At 60.6% G+C, this 23521-nt stretch overlaps 5 protein-coding genes across 6 annotated transcripts; 2 read left to right on the forward strand and 3 right to left on the reverse strand.

Moving 5' to 3' along the window:
* Positions 1-4262: 4262 nt before the first annotated feature.
* BTBD18 (BTB domain containing 18) lies at positions 4263-6758 on the forward strand. Its single transcript, XM_030451283.1, has 3 exons — positions 4263-5271; positions 5668-5804; positions 5889-6758. Exons 2-3 carry the CDS (start codon positions 5675-5677, stop codon positions 6719-6721), a joined length of 963 nt encoding a protein of 320 aa, XP_030307143.1. The 5' UTR covers positions 4263-5271; positions 5668-5674; the 3' UTR covers positions 6722-6758.
* Positions 6759-7011: 253 nt separating this feature from the next.
* Positions 7012-8093, reverse strand: SELENOH (selenoprotein H). The gene is given in 4 exon segments (XM_030451285.1): positions 7012-7169; positions 7171-7202; positions 7289-7434; positions 7518-8093. Coding segments are annotated over 4 exon segments (393 nt in total). The 5' UTR covers positions 7664-8093; the 3' UTR covers positions 7012-7100.
* A 117-nt stretch (positions 8094-8210) lies between these two features.
* On the reverse strand, positions 8211-10383 carry TMX2 (thioredoxin related transmembrane protein 2). The gene is made up of 8 exons (XM_008505994.2): positions 10167-10383; positions 9647-9707; positions 9345-9458; positions 9132-9208; positions 8951-9057; positions 8809-8874; positions 8590-8719; positions 8211-8468 (listed from the first exon to the last, which is right to left on the reverse strand). Exons 1-8 carry the CDS (start codon positions 10353-10355, stop codon positions 8334-8336), a joined length of 879 nt encoding a protein of 292 aa, XP_008504216.2. The 5' UTR covers positions 10356-10383; the 3' UTR covers positions 8211-8333.
* A 198-nt stretch (positions 10384-10581) lies between these two features.
* MED19 (mediator complex subunit 19) lies at positions 10582-12713 on the forward strand. The gene is made up of 5 exons (XM_030450973.1): positions 10582-10822; positions 11289-11545; positions 11631-11727; positions 11818-11912; positions 12033-12713. The coding sequence occupies exons 1-5, from the start codon at positions 10618-10620 to the stop codon at positions 12096-12098; spliced, it is 720 nt and encodes a 239-aa protein (XP_030306833.1). The 5' UTR covers positions 10582-10617; the 3' UTR covers positions 12099-12713.
* Positions 12635-23520, reverse strand: ZDHHC5 (zinc finger DHHC-type containing 5). 2 transcript variants are annotated; one of them, XM_030450971.1, is made up of 12 exons: positions 22382-23520; positions 18739-18860; positions 18266-18423; positions 18014-18186; positions 17804-17906; positions 17330-17421; positions 17075-17207; positions 16538-16661; positions 15692-15804; positions 14705-15570; positions 14195-14354; positions 12635-12702 (listed from the first exon to the last, which is right to left on the reverse strand). In XM_030450971.1, exons 1-12 carry the CDS (start codon positions 22483-22485, stop codon positions 12673-12675), a joined length of 2178 nt encoding a protein of 725 aa, XP_030306831.1. In that variant the 5' UTR covers positions 22486-23520; the 3' UTR covers positions 12635-12672. The 2 variants fall into 2 exon arrangements, with proteins under 2 accessions (XP_030306831.1, XP_008504255.2); XM_008506033.2 differs by lacking the exon at positions 12635-12702 and having other exon boundaries at positions 12910-14354.
* Between the last annotated feature and the right edge of the window lies 1 nt (position 23521).

Genomic DNA, 23521 nt, shown 5'->3' on the forward strand with positions numbered 1-23521 from the left:
TATTGGTGAGGTAATGACAAGATTAAAAGAGTTGAGGAAGGTTTTGGGTGGGGACAGGTGATTCTTGAGGTAAATATGCATTGCTCAGTGAGGTGAGGAGAAGGCGGGGGAGATAGCAGTGTTTGGTGAAGGTCATCCCCAGCCGGGTGGAGTTTGCTAAAAGCACACAAAAAAGGTGTCAGGAGGAGAACTGGGATTCAATGCATGTGAAGGGTATGAGTAGGCAGATTATCAGAGGGTGTGGGATCCCCAAACCCTCCCCAGTGTTTGATTTTTTAAATCGGATCATCCAGCCTGCTGGCTGTAAGGAGGTAAGGAGTGAAAGTGGGACCCCAGCAGCCCTAGGGTAGAAGAGGTGCACTTGCAATTAATTCTGGAAAGAAAATGCCTTGCCTGCCTTCCCCAGGGATTTCTCGCATCTCTGATGGGACAGGTCACCCCCAGGGAAAAGGCACCAGGGACACCTTGCTGCCCATGACAGAGGCAGCAGGTTCGGGGCAGCTTTTTGCTGTGCCTGGTACAGAGCCACTTTGTTGCTGTTCAATCGGCCCACAAATTCAAGAGCCTTTTAAGTCTTTAGTTTGTCCCAAGATCAAAAGCACTGCTGTGAACACGCCTCTGCTGGCTCGGAGATGGAGATCTCTTTGAAGCCGAGTGAGGGCCCTGAGTCCCAAGGGCCACAGGAGGGAGCTGGGCAAGGTCTATCAGCATGTTTTCAGCTCCAGCGCCTGACAGCCTAGCCGAGCCAACAGCACACCTACTTCAGAAGGCAGGATGAACTCCCAGTCTACTGTGGGTTTTAGCTCACCCAGCAGCAGGACACACTCTTGTTTGAACATAACTACTGTGGCAGAGGAGTCCGTCCCACTGCTTCCCCAGGAAACAGAGATAGATGTATTACTAGCACAGAAAGATTTGCCCTCTTCTGCAGTAATTATGTGTAATAACATCTTGTATGTCCCCTTTCATCCTGCAATGCTGCTGTTGCCTTATCAACAAAACGCCCAGAATATGGAGCTACCACCAGAACAGAGCAAGGCAACTTGTTTACAAGACAGCTGTGTTCCTGGGTGCTGGAGGGCAGGAGGAAGGGGAGGCTGCTGTCTCCAGGCCCAGCACAGTTGTTCAGAGAGGTGGCCTGCATTGTTCTACATCAGGATAATATGGCACTTCCACAGCCCCTTTCCTATGGGAATCCCACAGGTTGTTGTCTTCCCCCTATGTGAGGGGAAGTGTGACACCAAGAGGGTGAAAACTGTGTTGGATGCTAGTGTCAGAGGGGAGGAGGGAAGCTGAGGCTATTGGAGCTTTTCAGCCCTATTTGAAGACACCAGGCAGGTGTGCAGCTCACTCTAACACCCTCCCAGACCTGCTCCATGTGCTCAGTGAGGCACTAAGGCAGAGGAGGGGTCAGGGCCTCCTGCTCTCCTCCTAGCCTGCCCATGGTGCAGACCAGCCTGGTGTCAGCCTTTGATGTCTGACCCAGCTGTGTCCTTTCACGCCCTTGGACTGTCAGATTCCCATCACATCTTTTGCTCAAACTGGCAAATGGCTGAAGCACACATAGGAATCTCCTTCCCTCACAGCCCCACTATGGTCTCTCGCTACTTACAGTCTCTTTCTACATCTCCATCTCCTTTCCCAGCCACAGACTACCTTCATCCTTCCCTCCTATGGCAGCTGCAACAAAGCATGAGGCACCTCTGGAGAGCCAGGACACAGAGGCAGCTCTTGCACAGCAGTCTAGCAACAACAGCAAATGGGGACATTGCTGTTTCCTTTCTTGTAAAGAAACCAGCTCAAAATCTGCTGATGGGAGGAGATGGATGCTGATGCTCAGGAGACATGGGGAAGAATACATGCCTTGTTCTGGGCAGGGTCTCTCTTCCTATCAGCTGCAGAAGCAGCCCGGATAACTGCTGCACCTCTGGGCTACTCCCAGGTGGAACCACTCTCCCTTCCACCTCACCACTGAATCTCCCCAGGAGATAAACCCCACTCAACATTCTGAATCCATTGAGTCACCCAGGGCTGAGCCCAGCCACCTGCCAAGCACAGGCACCCCAGCCCCAGCAGAGAGAGGGCTGTGCTTCAGGGAACCTGCTCCTGAGCACCAGGAGGTGGACAGAAGATTCTTGGTCTGACAGATTTTGCTGGCATGGCAGAGCTATAGTTGCACCCTTTTAGTCAGCACAATCTGTCAGCAAGTACGGCCATTACTGTTTAGAGAGGAGTCAATAGGACCAAAGGGTGTCAGTTCTTTTTGTAGCATAGATTATTTGGCTGCAAATATCTAAAAAAATATTTTTGGGTACTAGTAAAAGATACACTTGTAAAAGGCGTCTGTCGTGTATCTACAATTGGAGTGTTTACTGGTATTGCTAGATCATATATCAGTAAATTTTAAGGGTGGACAAGGCCATCGGTGAGAGAGCAGAGGCAGCACTGCAGGTGCGGGGGTGCAGTGGGCAGGACGGAGATTAGTGCTGTCACCTCTGTGAAACACCAAAGCCACCCCAAAGACAAAGGCCTGTAACCTGTGCTGGGCCCAGGTGCCACAGCTGGAGTGGCTCTGGAAGCCCTGAGCCCATCCCACCAGCCAGCATGATCACCCACAGCCCACTGCCTGCTCTGCCCTGGTGGCAGGCAAGGTGACAGCCACCCCTTCCCACAGCAATCTCCGGGGCTCTGGACCCACTCACCACCACAGGACATGCTGGGCTGTCCACAGCATGGCTCTGCTCCCATCTGCAGGGCCCTCTGTGGGAAACTGGGATCCCACCATCGATGGGGGACCCATGGAGCAGAGGAGCATCTGAGCCACCTTCCACCTGTAGGACAGGGAGATCCAGGTGGCCAGGGTAGGGGGGGGACACATGGGATCTGCTTTGCAGAATGTGAGCATGACTGATGCCTCTGCAGATGAGGGACTCTGTGCCTTCTGTCAGCTCAGGAGCCCACTGAGCCTCCAGAACCCCACAGGGGAGTGTTCACTCCTTGTCCAAGGCAGTGGCTGCAGGACCAGCTCTCCACTCCTCCTGCAGACAGAAGAGCTGCCAGCAGTCCTGAGTGTGTCCTGGGACAGTGACAGACATGGGTCTCTCACCCTTCCTCTGGGATGGCCTCAGGAGTGGGAATAAAGGCACAGAAGGACACAGAGAAGAGGGAAGAGCCCAGCTGTGCCTTGGTGTCCTCCCTGGGGTGCACAGGAAAAGGCATCTTGTCAGCCACAGCTAGAGCAAGGTGACCAGGTGAGCAACCCAGCTCTGCCTCAAGCCTGTGAGGGGACTTCTGCATCCACATGACAGAGAGGAGAGGAGGCACTGGACATTTCTCCCCCTGAGGGTCAGTGCTCTTGGTGGAGCAGAGGAGGGCTATACAGGCACCAGACAAGAAAGTCCCCCAGCCAGCACCAAAGATTTGGGTTTCCCTAATGCTCGGAATGCTTCTCACTTGCTGATCACAAGGGGAAGTCCTCCCATATTTCATAATTTCATTATCAAAATCTCCCTTGAGAGTTCATAATTTCATTTCACCCTGGCTCTGTGTATTTCCCTTGACATCTCTGCCCTGGCTGGAAAGTGACTTCCACTGCTGATGCCCCTGTCAGAGCCTCTGCTGGCACCTCAGTCTTGGCTTGAGGGAAAGGGGGTTTCCTCCCAGCTTTGCTCTGATCCCCATGCAATAAATTCTCCCTCTCCCTGCCCTACACCTCAGTGTGGTTGGGGCATGACACAAAATATTGGAAGTTCTGACAGCTCACCTGTCCTAGGGCCAGCCGTGGCTCTTCTGCAGGGCTGCAGAGATCTTCTCTGCTGCTGGCATTTCCCTTGGGGAGATTTCCAGACAAGGGTACAGAGGGGGACATCAGGCTGAGGACAGATTTAAAAATATGAATCAGCAGTAGTCGGGCTCTAAAATCAGCAGTCAAGCCCCTCAGTCAGTGCCTGGATTCATCCCCTCCCAGGGAACTCATGTTTTCCAAGTGACAGCTCTGACCATTGTAATTCTAAAAGATTGCAAGGGGTGGGGGAGGAAACAGTTCTATTTTTCTTCTATTTTTATGAGCATATGAGAGCGCTTTGATACAAAATTATGTGTTTTGCTGTATCTCTTGGTATTTACTGCTAGTCTCCAAGCCACCCGAGGGCAGTGGAAATCCTGCCACTAACCTCACAGCTGCTGGCCCAGACACATCACCACTTCCTTTCTTTCTTGTCCATTTTGCACACAGCAAAAACAGAGAAAAAAGTACCCTCATATGCCAAAACAGATGAAAATCCATCTGCATAGCCACAGAAAATATCAAGGGATACCTCATTTGAAAACTTTGTAGGTTTAAAAACTACAGCATCATTTAGACTCCTATTCATCCACCCACTTTGGTTGTTTATCAGAACAGCTAATATCTCCAGGCAATAGGGATGGGATTATTATAACTGCTGTTCATGTGTGTGGAGTGACTGACGCAGATGTTTTTACAATAGATGCTTTATAAAATGACAAAATACTTTCAAACTAAGTAGGCAGCATCGTTTGCATGACGGACAATTTCCAAAATACCCACAATCTTCCCCTTTCTGCCAGCTGTTTGTATGCCCTGCTCCAGGAGTAAGCAAACTGCAAAAACAGTTTCTTGCAGGCAAGTCCGCAATAGGCTTTAAAAATCCAAAACAAGGCCCAACAAAGGCCACTGAACAAATGAACTCCAGTGCCACCTTGCCAGGAAGAGCTGCTCTGCAGACAGCATGTTCAGTTATTTGTGTTCTTCAGCGGCAACTACAAGCAGCACTGAGCCCTTTCCTCACATTACAGCTTGTCTGCACCCTGCAGAAGGGCAGGACAGGGGGGTGTCCCCTGCTCACCCCAATCCACCCTGCCCCGGGAGCTGCAGCTGGGAAGGCACAGACCATCCCACAGCCTGGGTTTGGCCCCACAGCCTGCCGCCTTCCAGAGCCCAGGGGCAGCTTTAACAAAACACCAACTGGAACGCCATTTTGCAACGACCCACGAGCCTTCCTCTCCAACCCAGGCAGCGCAGAGTGGGAGCTGAGGCCCCTCCCCAGACTCCGCACCCCCTAGACCCGGCGGGTCTGCCCGCCCTCGTCACAGCCCCTGCTGCGCCGCCATTGGCTGGCAGACCGTGATTGGCAGCGGAGCGGATCAATGGTAGGAGCCTGGCTGAGCGGGGCGAGGCGCGTTGTCCACATGAGGCGACGGGGCGCGAGGCGCGAGTGGGCCGAGCTGACGGGAACGGAGCCACCCTGGCAGGTACGGGAGGGAAGGGAAGGGAAGGGAAGGGAAGGGAAGGGAAGGGAAGGGAAGGGGAAGGGAAGGGAAGGGAAGGGAAGGGAAGGGAAGGGAAGGGAAGGGAAGGGAAGGGAAGGGAAGGGAAGGAGAGGCGGGGGCGGGGCAGGGTGCCCCAAACCCACCGGTTTTCACCCCAAAATCTCCGCGGGTGGTGCCCTGTGGTGGGTGGTGTGCCATCACACGAGCACACGGGGCTTTGCCTGGCGGCTGTGCAGCCCACTGCAGGGGTGATGTGTACCGCAGCCCCATGCTCCTGCGGGGGCCCCGGGGCACCCCGGCCTCAAGCCGTGCAGGGAGGCTCCGAGTAGGGCAGATGGGTGCCACTCCCCCCGTCCCCAGCGCTGCGCTTTCCCTCAGGGCACTCATGGGCTCTCCGACGGCTACCCCAAGACTGCTGTACCGCAGCACCCGCCTGCTCCGCACGGCCTTCCAGCAGCTGCACCAGCAACAGCAGCGAGCAGATGTCTTCTGTGATGTGGTCCTGCAGGCTGAAGGTGAGTGGCCAGGGAGGTGCCTGGGGCCCCCCAGGGTAGACCACGGGGGCCGGCAGGACAGTGACAGCCGCTGTTGCATTGCAGGTGAGGCAGTGGCAGCCCACTGTTCTGTCCTCTCTGTCTGCAGCCCCTTCTTCATGGAGCAGCTGGGTCGGGAGCTGCCCCCCCGGGGTGGCAGGGTGGTGCTGGATCTGGGGGAGCTGAAGATTGGGGTGCTGCGCAAGCTGGTGCGCTTCCTGTACACTGCTGAGCTGGAAGCCACGCGGGAGGAGGTGCAGGAGGTACTGGCAGCTGCCCGCCTCCTCCGTGTCACTGAGCTGGAGTCACTGCAGCTCCGGGGGGGACGGCTGGTGCGGCCAGGACCCCCACGGCAGCTCGACCGCTCTTGTCTGCAAGCCCCCCGGCAGGGTTTCCCCAGGGCAGTGGGCAGCAAGGCTGAGCCGAGTAGTGCCAGCATCCCCCCCAGGAGCACTGATGTCCCTTTTGGGACCACCAGCATCACCCCGCGGGTACGGCCAGGGTCTCCTGGGACAGCACAGCCGGGCCCTGTGGGGCGGGTGAAGCTGCGGAAGGTGGAGAGTGGGGAGTGCTGGGAGGTGGTGCGGGAGCGGCATTGGCAGCCCCCCACCGCCCTGCCAGTGAGTGAGGTGGGGGTGGTGGAACCACAGCCTCCACGAGATGTGGGGGCACCAGGGCGAGTAGGCAGGCGCTCACCCCCTCGAAAGAAGCAGGGCCAGGTGCTCCCTATACCCCATCAGGGCTGCATGCAGGCAGTGCCCCCGGGGGTCCCCCCCAGTGACCCCCAGGAAGAGGAGGTGGACGTGGGGACAGCAGAGCCATGCCTGCCCCCCAGCACCTTCTGTGTTTGGCCGTGCCCCTCCTCTGAGTCAGACCAGGAGGTGGATGTCCTTGCCTAGGGGAGGGGTTGCACCCCCCAGACAGTGCCGGCAGGGCTGTCCCAGCCCCCCCGTCTGTGCGGCATCAAAATAAAGTGCTGGAGTCGGTGTTGCTGCACCGTGGGGCTGCCGAGCTTTACTGGGGAAGTGGAGGGGGGTGATGGGGGAAATGCAGGGGGGGAGCCAGGAGGACTGGACACGGTGGAGCTGTAGCATTGGAGACGGGACTGAGGCTGGCTGGTGCCCCCCACTTCATCTCGCCTCTTCATGGATGCTCGCGCCGCGGGTCCTGGTCCTGACCTGGCTGCAGGAGAGGGTGGGTGGTGTGTGGTCCTGGTCATTGTTCCTATCCTATCCCTGTCCCCCTTCTGTCCCCATCCCTGTTCACCTGGTTTCCCCTCTACGCCAAGCTACTCTTCAACGCTTCCACCACGGCCTCTGGCTGAGGGAACTTCAGCTTGCGGGGGGGGGCCCTTCGCGATGCCGCTCCACAGCTCCACAGCTGGGCATAAAGGGTCAGGAGTCAGGGGGGGTGGGAACCTCTTCCCCCCTCCCCCCCAACCCGCCGCCTCCCGGCCCCACACTCACTGCTGCCGTCCTCCTTCACCAGCGACACTTCGAAGCTGTTCCTGCGCGGCGGGCGGGGGTTGATGTCCACGGGGAGGTGGGACAGGGCCCCCCGCAGGGCCTCGCTCACCGCCGCCGCATTCCGTCCAAACACCCGTCAGCTCTTGCTAGGGGGACACAAGGGGGGTTAGCACCAGGGGTGCCCGCACCGGGGGAACCCAGGACCCCCCCACGAACGGTGCAGGCTCACCAGTGCTCGATGACAACGCGGGGGCCGCTGACCTCCGGGCTGGCTTCTCCCTGGGCTCGGGTCCGCTTCTGGGGGGTCCCCGCCTGTTCCGGATCTTCGTCTGCCGGCGGCTGCGGGGGACCGCGCTTCCTCCGGCGGGAAGCCATACTGGGAAGAGCCGCCGGGCGAGGGGGCGACGAAGCGGGATAGGGAAGAGTGGGACCACGGGGATGCCGCTACCAGTGGGCGGGGGAAGGGTCCCCGCAGGGATCCTGCTTCGTGGAGGGGGAGGAGGCGTTGAGGAAAAGAGCGCGGTCGTGAGAGGTACGCAGGGGAGACCGCTGTGGGTGGGCAGCCCCCACCTGCGCACCGCCCTGACCACGTGCAGGGACCGCGCGGCGCCGCGCTGGGCTGGGCTGGGCTGCACCACTCGGGAGAGACGGGGACGGGAGAAGCGGGGCTCGAATTGAATGGCGCTCCGGAGCCCACGGACCGAAGGACCGGGCCACGCTTTCCGCGAAACCCTCTCGCCCTTCAGGGATCAGGACTGGGAGGCGCCACGGACGGCTGGAACACCCCCCACCCCCACTCAGCACAGTGGTACCACCCGCCCCGCCTGGAGCCCGCCCCGCCTGGAGCCCGCCCCGCGACACCGGCCACTCAGCGCCGCGTCCTGGCACCAGGCCCCGCCCCACAGTCAGGCGCACACGGTGAGGGCGCGCGGGTTTATTGCCGCCGAGCGGGAACCGATAACGGAGGGGCATGGAGAGGAGGGGTGGCGGCCCCACGGCCCGGCCCCGAGACACCGGGGGCGCGGGCGGTGGCTCTGAGCAGCGTCTATTTGTCCTTCTTGGTCTCCCCGGTGGGCGCCTGCACGCCGGGAGGCTCCTCGGGACCCTCCTCCCGTGACTTGGACTGCTTCTTGGCCTTCTGGTAAAGCTCGTTGAGGTTGAATTCCCGGATCACGTTCTCCTGCAGCCGAGAGGCAGCGCTGGCACCCCTGGGCCTCCCCGCCCTCCCCACAGACCCAGCTGGCTGCTGAGACCCACTCCTGCCCCAGGGTGGGGAGCAAAGGCTGGAGCCTCTCACTCACCTCGGAGAAGGTCCAGGAGACAGCCCGGCCCTTCTTGTCGATCTGTGGCCGGCGCATAGTCTCTGTCCCGCCTTGGAAGAGGATGAGGGTGGGCAGCTGTTTGGTGAGAGGTGAGGTGCTGACCTTGTACCTGCAGCAGGAGAGGTATAGGCCTGTGGTGACCCCTGGGTGGCTGGAGGGAGGCCCAGGGCTCCTGGAATGGGGTTGTGCCCCCCAGACCTGGTGCTGACGTCTGTGTACCGGCCAACGTCCACCTTCCCAAAGTGCAGCCCCACGCAGTTGTACCTGGGGAGGACAGGTTGTGGTGGGCAGCTGCAGGGCTGGGAGTGAGCCCTGGAACATCCCGAGTCCCACCACTCACTTGAGCGAGAGGTCAGCGAAGATGGGGGCGAAGGACTGGCACTCATTGGACCAGTTGGCAAAGAACTCGACGATCCAGGTCACCCGCTTGTCCCGTTCCAGTTCCTCCTGCAACAGGGACGTGGGGCTCAGCAGGGGTGGCAGACAGAGCCCCCTGTGCCCCCCAGAGAAAGGATACTCACATCTATAGTTTTGTCGCTGAAATACTTGATGTACTCAGGGCCCATGTAGAGGGGTGGCTTGCAGGTCATCAGGAACACTGCAAAGACAGCGGCCATGAGTCCCCCTCAGCCCCGGGGTGTAAGGCTCCTCCCATTGCACGCAGACTCCCCCCCCCCCAAGGCATTTCCTGAGCCCCATTCCTGGGGATGTGGGTTTTACCCCCCAGCTCTCACCAATGCAGAGTGTGAGGTACAGCAGGCCCATGCGGATGTCGAGGCGGAAGAAGAGGATGGCATTGGCCACTTTGCTGAACATGAAGATGTTCCCAATGTGCTGCTCCACAGTGACTGCAGAAAGGAGGGAGGTATAAAAGACAGGGCTTCCCAGAGGAAGGACAGGGTTCCCCAGAAGATTAGGGGGATCCTGACAGAGAGCAAGATCTGGTCCTCCAGATCCCATCCAGCTCCCTGGGGGAGGCCCCACAAGCAGCCCCACAGTCTTCTGCACCCACCCTACAGTGCAGGCCCCAACTCACTGGAGCGTCTGTTCTTCATCATCACGATGGCGCTGAGGAACATGAGGATCTCCACCTCCCGCTGGGACAGGAGAGATGGTGTGAGCAGGAGGCACCCACAGGACACTGCACAGCCTGGAAGTGGCTGCCAGTGCCAGTGTAGCTGCGCTAGCCTCCTACAGCCAGACTGCTGCTGGCCCTGCCTGGCACAGCCCCAGGCCTTGTCTGTTTCCCGTTTCCTCCTGGAGCAACTCTCCCTCCCGATTCCTGAGGGGGCAACAGCAAGGAGAAGGAGCTATCGCTGCAGATAACCTCCCGGCCTCGCTGGTGCCTGGGGAGCCCCTCAGGAGTGTGGGAGCACCGGTGGGGCAATGCCGATAGTTATTACGCTTACAGCCCAGAGGGTGCCCTAGAGGCACGGGGGCCAATCAAGGCGGTCAGGCCTGGGGGGTGCAGACCTAGAGGGGCGCAGGACCGGGGGACGCGGGGGCAGGCCGGGGCAAAGGCCCAGGGGACGCGGGAGGCAGGCCCGTCCACTCACCCAGTCAAAGTCACAGGGGTTGCCATCCTCCCGTTGCGAAGGCAGCCCGTGGCACAGCGGCGGGACCTTGCGGACGAGAAGAAAGGCGGTGGCCAGCAGTGCGGAGAGCGGGTAGTAGGGCCGCGCCAGCCACCGGACCAGCCCCGGCACCGAGTACAGCAGCGCCAGCAGCGGCGCCAACACCGCCATCTTCCGCCGCCCCGCCCCGCGCCCGTTGGCCCCGCCCACCTCGCCGTCTGAGGAGGGCGGTACCGTGTTCCCGCTGGCCAATGGCGAGAGGCGACGTCGACTCCTTCCCACCCCTAGCAAGCTAATGAGAGGGGCGCAGCCAATCAGGGCGCTGTGACCAAGACTCCCTTAGCAACCGGGTCAGTGGGCGGGGCTTTTGCGACACTTGGCCAATGGAGGCGGGGGGCGGGCTGGGCCGCCCCGCGCGGGGCAGGCCGGGAAGATGGAGAACTTCTCGGCGCTGTTCGGCGGGGCCGAGGCGCCCCCCACCGCCGCTGCCGCCGCCGCCGCTGCTCTGGGGTTCGGGCCCGCCAAGGCGCCGGGCGCTGGAGCCGCTCCGCCCCCAGCCGTCACCGCGCCGCCTCCAGGCGAGGACGCAGTTCGCAAGGCCGCCGTTGGCCCCTTCTACCTGCTGCGGGAGCTGCCAGGTGCGGGGCGGGCCGCGCGGCGGGGGGGGGGGGGGGGGCGGTGGACGCCGAGCTCAGCCAATCGGCGCGGCGGATCGGGGGCGTGGTGGTGACTGGCGGCGCGGCGGACCAATGAGGGGAGAGCGTGGTGGGCGGGGATGTTCGAGCTGACAGCGCGACCAGCCAATAAGCGTCCAGGGTGCGGGGCCAATCTCTTTGTCGGGTGGTGAAATGTGGCTTCGAGAGGGCCGCGGGGGTGAGGAGTGGGGCTGGAGGTCCCGGTGCTGGGGTGGGGCAGGGGATCGAGACTCGGGGTGTCACCGGGGCCAGGGGAGTCCGGGGAGTGGGGTAGGATTACTGCTGGCAGGGGTGGGGGGCAGGGCTGGGGGGAAGCGGGGCGAGGGTCGCCGGTGTCTTGGCGGGGAGCGCGGGGAGCGCGGCGAGGCAGCAGCTCCGCCCCATCCCCTCCCCGCGGCGGTTGGCGCAGGCACCACGGAGCTGACGGGCAGCACCAACCTGATCACTCACTACAACCTTGAGCACGCCTACAACAAGTTCTGCGGCAAGAAGGTGAAGGAGAAACTCAGCAACTTCCTCCCGGACCTGCCCGGCATGATCGACCTGCCCGGCTCCCACGACAACAGCAGCCTGCGCTCCCTCATCGAGAAGCCCCCCATCTGCGGCAGCTCCTTCACCCCCCTCACCGGCACCATGCTGACTGGATTCCGCCTCCACGCTGGCCCGGTAAGCCCAGGGCTGGGACCCGTGAGCTGTTTGTGGGGTGGGAGGGGCCCGGCCCAGTCTGACCAGCCCCATCTCCTCTCCCTAGCTGCCTGAGCAATGCCGCCTGATGCACATCCAACCGCCCAAGAAGAAGAACAAGCATAAGCACAAGCAGAGCCGCACCCAGGATCCTGTCCCCCCAGGTAAGGAGCTGCGCCTTGCTGCCGCAGCCACCCACCCTCCCGCCCACCACTGAGGAACACCCAGCTCATCTGGCATTCTCATTTCTCCAGAAACACCCTCGGACTCTGACCACAAGAAGAAAAAGAAGAAAAAAGAGGAGGATCCAGAAAGGAAAAGGAAGAAGAAAGAGAAAAAGAAAAAGAAGGTGGGGGGGGGAGAGAAGGATCTGAATCCCAGCCTGTGCACACCCAAAGCAGTGAGCAGCTGCTCCCTGGGGTGCTGCTGTCTGTAGGTCTCACAGAATGTGTCTGTCCTTCCTCTGCAGAACCGGCACAGCCCTGAGCATCCGGGGGTGGGTGGCTCCCAGGCCAGCAGCAGCAGCCTGCGATAAGGCCACCCTGAGGATCCCCCAGCCCACAAGAATGGCTCCAAGTGACCTGGCAGGGACTCATCCCTCCTCCAGTGCTCAGTAGGGGGGCTTGGGCTGGGATGTCCCCCTGACAGAGGGAACACCCCACAGCCAGCACCCTGTGTGCACCATACATCCATCTGGGACCAGGGGACAGACTCTGCTGCCACCAGGGCTGCCGACCTTCACCTTTTATAACAGAACAACGTGGTGCATCAGGGCCTTTCATTTTTAGTCACCTTTTAATTAAAGTCTATGCTCTGAGGAGGGGCTGGCGGCTCCTGCTGCAACCCACAGCCATCACAGGTGCTGAAACCAGATAGTCCCCAGGGTACAAGACAGAAAGTGGTGGCTGATCTCACCAGCCCTGGCAGCAGTGGGGTCAAAGGGGCAGCACCCAGGACAGTGGGCCCCAACCTCAGCTGCTGCAGTTGGGCTGAGGAGCTCTGTATCTTGCCTCTCACCTCTCCGGCCTTGTGAGGACAGGGGTGACACAAGAGGCACTGTGTCCTCATGTAGCTGCTGGTCATGGTGTGAGGCCAAGGTCTTCTTGTCCTCACCAGTTTCTGTGACACCATCCCCACACCTTGAAAAAAACTCAAAAAAGCAACTCTTACCTTCTGTGGGGCAGAGTTTGCCCAAAAACACCCTGAGGACATGCTACCCTGCAGCAGGACCAGCTCTCTGGGTCCCCTCTCCTCTCCCACCCAAGAGGAGGGAGGGATGGCCAGGACCCTGGGGGGGGTTTCTCCGTCTCTGGACGCTAAACAAAGCACACACATGTCAGCTGGGGTGGCTCATTAAATATCCTTTTATTCCTCATTTTTAAAATGGCTAATAATAATAATAAAAAAAAAACAATGGCGTGGCACTGCAGGGGCCACAGGGGAGATATTGCCATAGAGAAAGAGTCAAGTAGTGCCTGAAGTGTTGGAGGCCCCATGGGGGGAGGTGGGGCTGGGCAGGGGGACAGGGAGCACTGGGCTCCTTGGCTGCAGGGTTTCTTTGTGGGTTTTGGTGGTTTTGTTTGTTTTTTTTTGGCATGTGATGAGAAAATATTGCTGTGTGGGGATGCACCCCACTGGTCTTCCTCTTCCCCAAACAAATAACTGCGTGACAGAAAACCCCATCAACCCCATTTAAAAAACAAAGTATCAACAAAAAAACAGCAATTTTCCCCCCCCACCCCCCCTCAGTCAACACAAGCTCTGGGGAAACATTATAAAAAAAGATCAAAGACCACCGGTGTGGGAAGTCTGGAGCTCACCAGTCTTTCTCAGCTCCAGCAGCACCTGCAGGTGCAGCTTGTGGGTGGGTCTGGGGAGCCCCTCCCAGCAGCCCCTGGGCTGGGGGCTGGAGGTTGCACAAGTGAAGAGCCAGGGAGGGGCAACCATGGCTCAGAGTGCAGTGGCCTGGGGGAGGCTTGGAGCAGGGGCCAGGGCATCCCAGGTCATGGGGGCAGCTGCCATCCCACAGCCCTGAGCTGAGGGGGGCAATACCAGGCATGTGCCCCAGCTCATCCCACCAACCCAAGAAGCAGCCCCAGGTCCCCTGTTTGGGGACAGGGACACAGTGGGGGCACAGGCCCTGGGCAGGCAAGGGGTTGTTTCTTCCTCCCTGTGGGTAAGGTATATGATTTCTGGGTTTTTTTTTTCTCCTGTTTTTTTTTTCTTTCAATATTTATATTTATATATATAGATATTTATATATACACACACCTGGTAACTCAGAAAGAGAAAAAAAAATAGAATCCATAACAATAATAATAAAAAAAAGTATTCTGGTTTAAAAACAATCCATTCCTACCACGCCAGGCAAGCGGGTGATTGCACAAGGCCCACGAGTGGCAGGACATGGCCCCCCAGCTGCTGGTGCAGTCCTGGGCGCAGCAGCCCCACTCGGTGTGTGCCGACCCCCGGGTTTGGGGGGGGGAGAGGGAGGGGGAGGAGGAAACACTGTGGGGGCAGCAGGCCCGTCCCCCCCTCCAGCTTTCCTGAGTCCACAGAGTGCCAGGCTGCAGAAGGTCCCTGGGGGCTGGGAGGAGGCGAGGGGTGGGCGGGGGGTTCTACCCCTCATACCGAGATCTCGTAGGTGGTGCCCCCCACGCCCGACACCTTCTTGACGCCTCCACGGGTGGGGCTGCCCAGGGGCACCTGCCCCACGCCCGGAGGGGCTGAGCCCAGGCTCCTGGGCTGCCCGTTGGACTTGCTGTAGGTGGTTCTCATCTGCACCTCGTCCCTGGGGTGGGGGAAGAACAGACACGTGGTGTGAGAGGGAAAACGGGGAAGCGCAGAGGGGAGCTCAGGACAGGACTGCAGAACTGTTCTCCCCCCAGGAGAGACCCCAGCCCCAGCCTCCCTGGGGACCCAGCACCCACATGTCCCTCCAGCTCCCTAAAGGTCCCTAGGGGGCACCAGTTCTGTTTTAGGAGGAAGAGGAGGATTCCCCTAGCCCTGCTCCACATGTTGGGCAGCAAGGGGCAATTTGCTGGCCCAGGGGGCTGGAGGAGAGGAAGGCTGGAGGGGACACAGGGAGGGAGGTGTGAAGCCCCCCCCCCAGTTCCTTCAGGGGTGTCCATGGGTACTTACTTTGGTGCCAGTAAGGGCTGCAAGGCCACCTCCTCCACCTCAGGGACGCTGGCTGGAGAGGCTGTTTTTTGGCTGCTGTAAGACACGGATTTTCCCAGGTTGGGGGTGGTGGGTGGTTCAGGGGAGCCAAGGGAGCGCACCCGCAGCGCCTGGGGGGGCTCAGGCTTGCCGAAGCGGGGGGGTGCTGGACGGGTGAGTGGGTTCTTGCCCAGAGGCGAGCGCTTGGAATCGTCCGAGGAGGAGCTGGTGCGAGGGGCATTGCTGGAGCCCGGCGTTGACTGGATGCCTGAGTCCCCCAGCCCCGCGTCCTCCTCCTGGCCTGCTGGCTGCTGCAGCAGCTTCTCCCGCTCCTGGATGGAGGCCACAATGTGCCGGGACAGATTGTCATAGCGCACAGGCGAGGGCTCACGCGGAGCTGGCTTGGGGGGCCCAGCGAAGCGGTTGTGCAGGTCGGTCTCCCGCTGCTGGGCAATGCGGGCCGAGAGGAAAGGGGAGGTGTAGCCCACTGGCGGGTCAGGCTCCGGGGCTGCCTGCACAGACTCGAAGTCGGGGCTGTCGGAGGGCGTCAGCAGGCTGTCGTAGGACAAGCTGCCATTACGTGTCTGGTTCACCAGGCTCTTGTAGGAGGTGGAGGTGGTGCCCTCAGAGCGGATGGACTGGAGCTGGCCCAGCTCAAAGCCTGTGCCCTGTGCTGACTTGAGGCTGGAGGAGCGGGAGCCGCTGGAGAGTGGGTCAAAGGGAAAGCTCTTGCCAAAGGTGGGTGAGCGGAAGCTCTCAGGCTCCAGGCTGGGCTCCGAGCGGTAGCTGGGCTTGTGGCTGCCCTCACAGATAGAGTTGGGCTCCTTCAGGCTGTTCACTCGGCTCAGCTGTGGGGCAGAGGCACAGCCATCACCTGCAGAAGGACGCAGCCCCTGCAAGGCTCCCAATGCCCCTCAAGCTCCCCCCCATCCATGCTGGGTGTCCTTCCCCCACCTGGCACAGCCTTACCTTGGCGCTGGTGGAATGGGGCAGGGCGGCTGAGCTGCTGCTGCTGCTGTAGCCGGGCCGGTACTTGTACATGGTAGGGGTTGGGGGGCTGTCCTTGCCTAGCAAGCTGCTGTCTGCAGGGGGGAGAGACACACTCAGCACCACAGCAGCTCCTGGAGGTTGCAGGGGACTTCCGGGAAGGGGGGTGAGGTGAGGAGAGAAGGAGGGAGGGGGCGTAGAGCCCTGCCCAGCCTTCCCAAGAACCAGCTCTGAGCCTGGGGTGGACAGACCAAGGGCAAGATGCAGGGACGGACAGGCTGGAGGAGTGGAATGGGGTGGTAAATGTGTCCCCATGGCATGCATGTGAAGACAGCACCTCCATATCCCACAGGGCACTGTGGGGTGTGCACTGCATGGATGTGTCAACGGGTGCTCCACAGGCAGAGGAGCTGTAGCCCACCCCTGCTCTAGGCCATGGGGCCGGGCAGCACCGTGCCCCTGGTGGGGACATGGGGGGAGCCGCAGAGCCCCCTGGCCTGCAGGGGAGCATTTGCTTCCAGGCTCTGCCCTGCACATACCACCTCTTGCCAGGCCTCGCAGGTGGCTCCACTGGTGCTCCAGGCAGCAGGGAGGTGAGTCAGGGAAGCTGCCACCAGCGTGCTCCATGCCACCATCCGCCAGCTTCTCCAAACACAAAGGGCTGCACAGACCAGCCCAGAGAGGTGGGCACGTCCTGCCCCACAGCAATGTGGTGCTGATATGTTTTGGGTCTGCCCTGCTCTGCCTATGGCCCTGGCTCCTGCTCTGCCTGCCACAGCCCTGGGTGCCCCTCCCAGCGGCTGCCGGGACCCTGCCAGCCTTCCTTACCCTCATTGGTGGCCAGGGTTAAGTGTGTCCTCAGGCCCGTGTAGCGGCTGAGGTCTGGCTTAGGTGGGGGTGGCGGCTCGGCATCTGCGGACTGGCTCTCTGTCACCTCCAGGCTCCCCTTGGACTGCAGAGACAAACGCAGAGGGAGGGTCAGAGGGGGCCAGGCCCCAGCCCTCCCCTCGGGGGCAGGGAGTGGGCAGCAGTGTCAAGGGGGCTCTGGCTGCCTCCTACGACTTCTGACATTGGAGGGCTTGTGGGCAGCAGGTGCTGTGGGTGCTGGGAAGGGGGGACCCCAAGGGATGCTGCAAGGGGAAGCATGGGAAAGGGCAAAGGAGGGCGGGTGCAAAGCCTCAAGTGGACACTGCCACATGGCAGGGACGTGGCTTCTGTTCTGCAGGGACAAAGAGCAAGACGACAGGGAAAGGGACAGGGAACGTGACCAGGCTCACTCGGTTCTTTACTCACAGATGCAGGCTTGCACCCCTGGGCTCCAGGGAGGGCCTCAAGTCAGGGACCAACAACCCCCACCTTCCTCACCTTTGTTCTCTTCAACTCTGTCTGGATACCATTGTCCATGATCTTGACAGTGATCTGACCATCCGACACCTCGGGACGCAGGAAGGGAGGTCTCACCAGCACCGTCTGCTCTGCCCTGGGGCGCCCGAGGTACCTGGGGATGGGGTGGGAGAAGGTCAGGGCCCAGAGCCTGGGTTGGGGCAGCCTGCCAGGCACTACAAGGCTGGGGGCAGCACCCCTCATGACAGGGGCATCAGTATGCCACGTTGGGCTCACCTGGGAGCTGGGGAGCTGCAGAGGACCCGGCTTACATTCTTGCAGCAACCGTTGGTGAAGGGGTTGACACCACCACGGAACTTGCCTGTCACCTGTGGGACGAGGAGTGTGGCAGCATCCCCCAGGCAGGAACCTCAGAAGGTCTCCAGTCCAGCCAGCCACATCAGGCTGCTCAGTGTTTGTCCAGCTCACTCAGGACAATCCCCAACGACAGAGATACCTGGAGACCCTCCGAGGGGAAAGGCCTTTTCCCTGGTGTCTTAATGGGAATCATCTGGAGTTGGACGCCATCCTGGCTCCATCCCTCTGCAGCCCCCCTGACCACAGCTGTGGAGATCTCTGTCCCCATCCCCTGGCTGAAGACCAGGAGCTCCCAGCCTCCCCTCCCCCAGCACCCCAGTGTTGTCTCAGTGGCTTCTCTCAGTCTGCCTTGTCTTGCCCAGCAAGTCCCCAGATGTTCTGAACCAGGCCTACCTGCTCGTTGGTGGTGCGGCCCCTGGCCACCAGCACCACATGGAACCCAGTAAGGCCAGCGACAGGGATGAAGAACAAGCCAGCCACACACATCACCACCATCCTGCCAGCGGGGAGCTAAGGAAGACACACAGCCCCACTCCCCACACCGATGCCCCCATCCCCACTGCTGCCCCCCCAGCCCTGCTCCTGTGGCCTGGCAGAGGATACGTGACGGCCATGCGGACACCAGAGAGCTCCTCCACCTGGTAGAGGACATATAGGAGGCCAAAGCCAAAGACCCCCATGATGTGTGTGGTGAGGGACAGCAGGAAGAGGAAGAAGTATCGGTAATTGCGCCGCCCGATGCAGTTGTTGACCCAGGGACAGTGATGGTCAAACTCCTGTCAGGGGGTGAGATGGAGAGATGCGGTGAGGAGTGTGGGGCCCCAGGGAGGTTACATGGGGTCGGGGGGTCCTCACCTCCACGCAGTTGTCGCAGACGCTGCAGTGGGAGCAGCGGGGAGGCCGGTAGAAGCGGCAGGTTGCGCACCACTTCATGCGCACCTGGATGCCCTTGATCTCCACCGTCTTGTAGAGTGGGGCGCGGAAGTCGTCCTCCTTGTCCTCATCCTCCTCAGCTGGCGGGCAGACCCCAGCATAGCCAGCGTGTCACTCCCACCAGACCAGACAAGGACCCCCCAAATACCAGTAGAGAAGGGGGGGAGCTTTGCCAGCTGCTGCCCCAAAACCAGGACAACCTGCCCACCCACCCCCTGCCCCCAAGCCCTAACATGGGGTGCTAGGACTCATGCTGCAAGGCTGAGCCCAGAGGGACTGCCCCCACAGCGTGTCACACACTGTCCCACCTGGCCAGGGTGGGTTTTCCCAAGGCCCCAGGGATCAGGGAAGAGAAAGGTCTACCCCAGACACTGCCCTAGCAGTGCCAGACTCACCTCGGGGAAAGATGCCAGGGTCCATGAAGGTGGCCATACTGAAGTTGGCCAGCACAAACAGGAAGACGACAGCATTGTAGGCAGGAATGACTGGAGAGACATACAGGCTGAGCCCTGGGCACCTGTGGGGACACCAGCACTGGGAACCTGCTCCTGTCCCACCCTCGCTGCCCCCTTAGCCCCCCACCATAGCCTAGCAGTGCCAAACCCCCCCCCTCAAAATCCTGCAGCCCTACATGGCCTGGCTGGAAAACCAGAACTCTCAGCTCCTGTGGGGGTTGCCCCCCACTACACCAGACCCGCTGAGCCCCCAGCCCAAGGGGAGCCCCTGCAGAGGCTGCTGTGGGAACACCCCCTCTGGTAAATGGTTAGAGCACAAACACCACGGGGGTCTCACACCCACAGCCTCACACTGGGACCCTGCTGACTCTGGAAGGGACTGCAGGCACTGGTGAGAATGGGGAGCATGGGGCCAATGGCACAGGGACCCCCAAGAGGGGGACAGCCAAGTGTCACCCTCCACACATCCCACCCACATGCATGGGGAGCAGTGGGGACCCTGGGAGAGGGCACAAAGCCATCAGCAGCTCCAGAGCCTCCAGATCTGCTCCTGCTCCTGACAACTCTGGAGCCTGGAGACAACCCCATGGCAGGCAGGGACCCCTCTCCATGCCAGCCAGCCCCCATAGGAGCAGAGAGGGAATCACCACCCACCCAGGCTGGGGGCAGGGGGCTTCCCCCTCCATGGCGCCAGTGTAATACCCTAATCTGCTTTGCTTCGGGAAGTTTAATCCTGCAGATCTAGGGCAGCATCTGTCCCTGCTGTCCCCCTGTGGCGATAAGCACAGGAGGATTTGGGCAGTGGGAGCAGTGAGGGGCAGCGCTCGGTGACATATGGTGACAGCAGCCTAATTCCCCCAGCCCCAAGCAGGTGGAGGTGAGGGGCAGGCAATGGCCCCATCCCCTCCTCTGCCACCACCCACTGCTTTTCCGACAGGGAAACAAACATCTGGGGTCCATAGGATGTGGGGAGCCCAGCCCTGCCCCCCCAGACCCCAGCCCTGCACTCAAACCAGGGCTGGGCCTGCAAACCCCCTTCTCCAAAACATCTTCCACACCAGGAGCCCCCAAGTGCTTGCTCTCCAGATGGAGCACAACCTTGAGAGGAGCACCCCACTCTGCCCAACGCAGAGGAGGAGGACAGAGGGCTCCAGTGACCCTGCAGGCTGTCCCCACACCAAGAAGGACAGAATGGCACAGCTTGCGGATACAATTCCCCCACTAGCCCAGATCTGCCTGGGGGGGCCTCCATATTCTGGGGGCTGCAGACCCAGCCTCCATTTGAGGCAGCTGCCCATTCAAGGCCAGGACCCCGAGAGCTGAGCTGGGACCCCCACCACAGGGGGGAGCAGGAACACTCAGGGCACACACACCACTTTTCCCCAACTGGTGCCATCCATGTCCCCCAGCGCTGGGAGTCACGCCCTGAGCCCACCCCCCCATAGGAGGGAACAGGGTGCTGAGGGAGCAAAGGGGGCTGCTGATCCCCAGGGACACCCTGGGGCTTATTGCCTGTCCCTGCCTTTTGCCTCGACAGGCAGAAGGCACAGCCCTGCCGGGGGGGGGAGGAGGGGGCTGTGCAGGTCCCGGGGGGTGGGGTGCAGGCCCTGTGCTGTGAGAGCTGTTGGGACTTGTTCCTGGCAGCAGATGAGAGAAACAGAGAACCTGGGGCCACCTGAGTCACCTCCCTTGACACTGGTCACACCAGCAGGACCACATCACTCCCAGCCTGGCTTCTCCCTGGACACAGGCTGGGCCACCCTGCAGATCCTTGTCCCTAAGGACCCCTCTTTTGTCCCCAAAACCCCTCTCCCATCCTAAAGGTCCCCCAGACTTGTTGACCAGCTCCACGCCAGGCTCACCACACTGACCCACTCGTCAGGGCTGAACCTTCAGACCCCCAGCTGCATGAGCTAGCCCATGGAGAGGAGCAGGAATGGACAATGTCCCCATAGGAGATTTCAGTCCCCAGTCTGAGACTCTGGTAACACAGAGACCCCCAGTCCCTCTGCAGGGAGGACAGCAACATCCCCTCAGCCTCCTGCCTCCAGCTCATCGAAACTGCCACACGTCCTGCAGCAGCTCCTAATTAAATCAATTGATGAAAGAGCCATTCTTGGCCCAGAGATACAAACCCTGGGCCAGTGTGGATGGACCAAGAGGCATCTGGCAGATGCACCACAAATAACACACGGGAGCCATGCGGGAGAGCCCCAGCTGTGCTCGGGGGGAACTGGCCTGGGGATGTCCATGAGACCCCCCCCCCCCACCCCACATGTGCCATTGCACTTCAAAAACGTGTGGGCTCTGGGTCCAATGCCGACAGTATTACCTTCCTGAGGGCCGTGGTGACCCACAGGGCACCATCCCCAAATATGGTCATGCCACAGGCCACCAGCCACCTGGGCAGGCAGGGAGAGGACACCAGGAGCCCCACAGTGACCCATGTCCCCTCCCTCCTCCCAGCAGCCAGGCAGAATTGGCCTCAAGAGGACCAGGCTGCTTATGGCCACGCTCTGCAGCAGGTCTGGGGCACAGCTGCTGTGGTGGCCACTGTCACCAGACTGGGACACACCTGTGTGTGCCATAGCTGGAGGACACAGCCCGCCGCCGCCCCCCCCCCCCTCCTCTATCCCCCTGAGCAGGTGCAGCAAGGCCTCCAGCCCTGGAGCTGCCCACAGTTTGGACATTGCTGAGCAACTGCACCAGCTGCTGCCTGTGCCAGGAGGGGACACCAAATGCCCCTGTCCCTTGGTCAGGTTCCTGCCCGACCGTCACCAGGTCCTGAGGCCACCATGACCTTCCAGCTCCACCCCAGGAGCAGCCATCACCAGCAGCTCAGCCACCCCGGGGAGAAGCTGCCCCCTGGCTCAAATAATCACCCCAGACCCCAGTAGCCATCCCGGTGGCCATGGTCAGCCCAGGCATCAGCCCGGCTGTGAAGCACCAGCATCTCTGGCACCCCAAGACCTGCCACCCAGCTCAGAACCTGCTCAGCTCAGGCATTAATGAGCCATTTGTCACCCGAGAAGGGAAAATGCCATCGGGAGTGGCAGCCTGACCCCCTCCCTGCCCGGGGGAATCCCCGGGGCAGGCTCTGTCCCGTTCCAGCTGGTGCCATCCCACACCCCGGCTCCAGGCCAGCACTGGCACCAGCCCTGGTGACAGCCACAGCCACCTCTGCCTGGTCCTCTCCAGAAACACAGACCCCTTACAAGGCTCCCAGCAGCATGATCCATGTGGAGGGGGCAGAGCACTTCTCCTTGAACCTCCCTTTCAGGCTCAAAAATCGGTTATGAAACTCTAAAAATAGGCGGGAGCCCGCCCGGGGCCACCAAGCCGCTGCAGAGGAGGGACTTGCTCCACCATCTCCCATCCGCCAGGTACAAATCTGTCCCCAGGAGGAGATGGGAGCTCCACCACCCACCCCTCAGCACCCAACCCCCCAGACCCGGTCAGGAAACCCATCTCCTCTCCCAGGCACACAATCCATGGCGTCTGCCCCCAGCCCTGGGGCGGGGACACTGGGTGTCGTCGTCGTCCCCCCCCCCGTGTCCCTCCCCTCTCCTTGGTGGGGACTCACGTGAAGGCAAAGAAGAGGGTGGTGGCTCCCACTAGGAAAATGGCAGCAGCTGAGACCGGGACGTACTTGCTGGGTTTGAATCTCTTTCCAGATGCTGCTGGCATGTTGGAGCTGTGGTGGGGGGTCCGCCCCGCCGCATAGCCCAGGCCCGGCGGGTGTCAGAGCTGGGTGAGAAGGGGAGGGGGACAGGGGCAAGCCACTACTCAGCCCCCACTCCTGGGCCAGCTCCCGGTGGAACCGACGGTCTGGAGCAGACCACAAGGGACCCTGGAGACCCAGCAGAGGCAGGTGGGGTCCACACTAGGCCCTGCCCCAAGAGAGCAGGCAAGGAAGGAAGTTTAAGAACATTAAAAATTCAGGGCAGAGAAATGGGTTTGGATTTAAAACAAGAGGAATGGCCCAGAACCCCTCAGAGCGTCCCTGGGTCGGACTGTAGGTCCCCACAGGGATGTCACTGTGCGCTGGGGACAGGCAAAACTTCCAGGCACAGGCAGGGAATGAGGGTGACTGCCAGAGAGCAGTCAGTGTCCTGCAGAAAAGCCTTCCAGAAGCCCCGGGGAAGTCACTTCTCCTTTTTAGTCTGTGGTCACTGTGTGGAGGAGGGGGTGTCTCACAAGCAATGTGCCTGGCTTCCTCCTCCCCCTCGCTGTAGAGGTCTCAGAAACACTCTCCCTGATTTCACTAGGATCCAGGGACTGGCTGCTGGTGGTGGTGGCTGTTTAATTTTATTTATTTCTCTCTTGACTGTTAAAGCCGAAGAACAGCTGGTGCAAGGTTGAGCTGTAAATCCTTTCTTTGCAAGGGGGGCAGTGGGAGGGGAAGGTTCAAGCAGGATGGTCTGTGCCCGGCCCTCTTCCTACTTGGTCCTTTCTCCTGACCACCTGGGCCTCTTTGCAGTGTCCACTTCGTGGTTGGGAATCAACAGGGATTTCATTAAATCTTCATTGCTGTGACCATTTCCCAGTGGCATGGGGTGGGGTGACCACGTGGGCAGCTCTCCAGGAGCACTTTCACCACCTTCAGCTGAGGGTAAGTGGGGTGCAGAGTACGTCTGTCTCACTCATGGCCTACGTGGTGCAGGGGAAGAGCTCACTTTGTTCCACCTTGCTCCATTTTTTTTTCCTCCTCCCCTTTCTTCAC

This window comes from Calypte anna, chromosome 5 (genome assembly GCF_003957555.1).
Source record: "Calypte anna isolate BGI_N300 chromosome 5, bCalAnn1_v1.p, whole genome shotgun sequence".
Lineage (NCBI taxonomy): Eukaryota > Metazoa > Chordata > Aves > Apodiformes > Trochilidae > Calypte > Calypte anna.

Bases quoted from the DNA above. Each gene is read 5' to 3' on its own strand.
- ZDHHC5 (XM_030450971.1), bottom strand. From the start codon at position 22,485: ATGCCAGCAGCATCTGGAAAGAGATTCAAACCCAGCAAGTACGTCCCG. The intron at 16,662-17,074 runs GTGAGGAAGGTG...TTGTCTCTGCAG, and splicing joins CAGAGTTGAAGAGAACAAAG to TCCAAGGGGAGCCTGGAGGT. The intron at 14,355-14,704 runs GTAAGTACCCAT...CCCCCACCCCAG, and splicing joins CAGCCCTTACTGGCACCAAA to GGACGAGGTGCAGATGAGAA.
- TMX2 (XM_008505994.2), bottom strand. From the start codon at position 10,355: ATGGCGGTGTTGGCGCCGCTGCTGGCGCTGCTGTACTCGGTGCCGGGG. The intron at 9,459-9,646 runs GTGAGTTGGGGC...TCCTTTCTGCAG, and splicing joins GATGAAGAACAGACGCTCCA to TCACTGTGGAGCAGCACATT. The intron at 9,209-9,344 runs GTGAGAGCTGGG...CTGTCTTTGCAG, and splicing joins GTACCTCACACTCTGCATTG to TGTTCCTGATGACCTGCAAG.
- BTBD18 (XM_030451283.1), top strand. From the start codon at position 5,675: ATGGGCTCTCCGACGGCTACCCCAAGACTGCTGTACCGCAGCACCCGC. The intron at 5,805-5,888 runs GTGAGTGGCCAG...GTTGCATTGCAG, and splicing joins TGTGGTCCTGCAGGCTGAAG to GTGAGGCAGTGGCAGCCCAC.
- MED19 (XM_030450973.1), top strand. From the start codon at position 10,618: ATGGAGAACTTCTCGGCGCTGTTCGGCGGGGCCGAGGCGCCCCCCACC. The intron at 11,546-11,630 runs GTAAGCCCAGGG...TCCTCTCCCTAG, and splicing joins TCCGCCTCCACGCTGGCCCG to CTGCCTGAGCAATGCCGCCT. The intron at 11,913-12,032 runs GTGGGGGGGGGA...CTTCCTCTGCAG, and splicing joins AAGAGAAAAAGAAAAAGAAG to AACCGGCACAGCCCTGAGCA.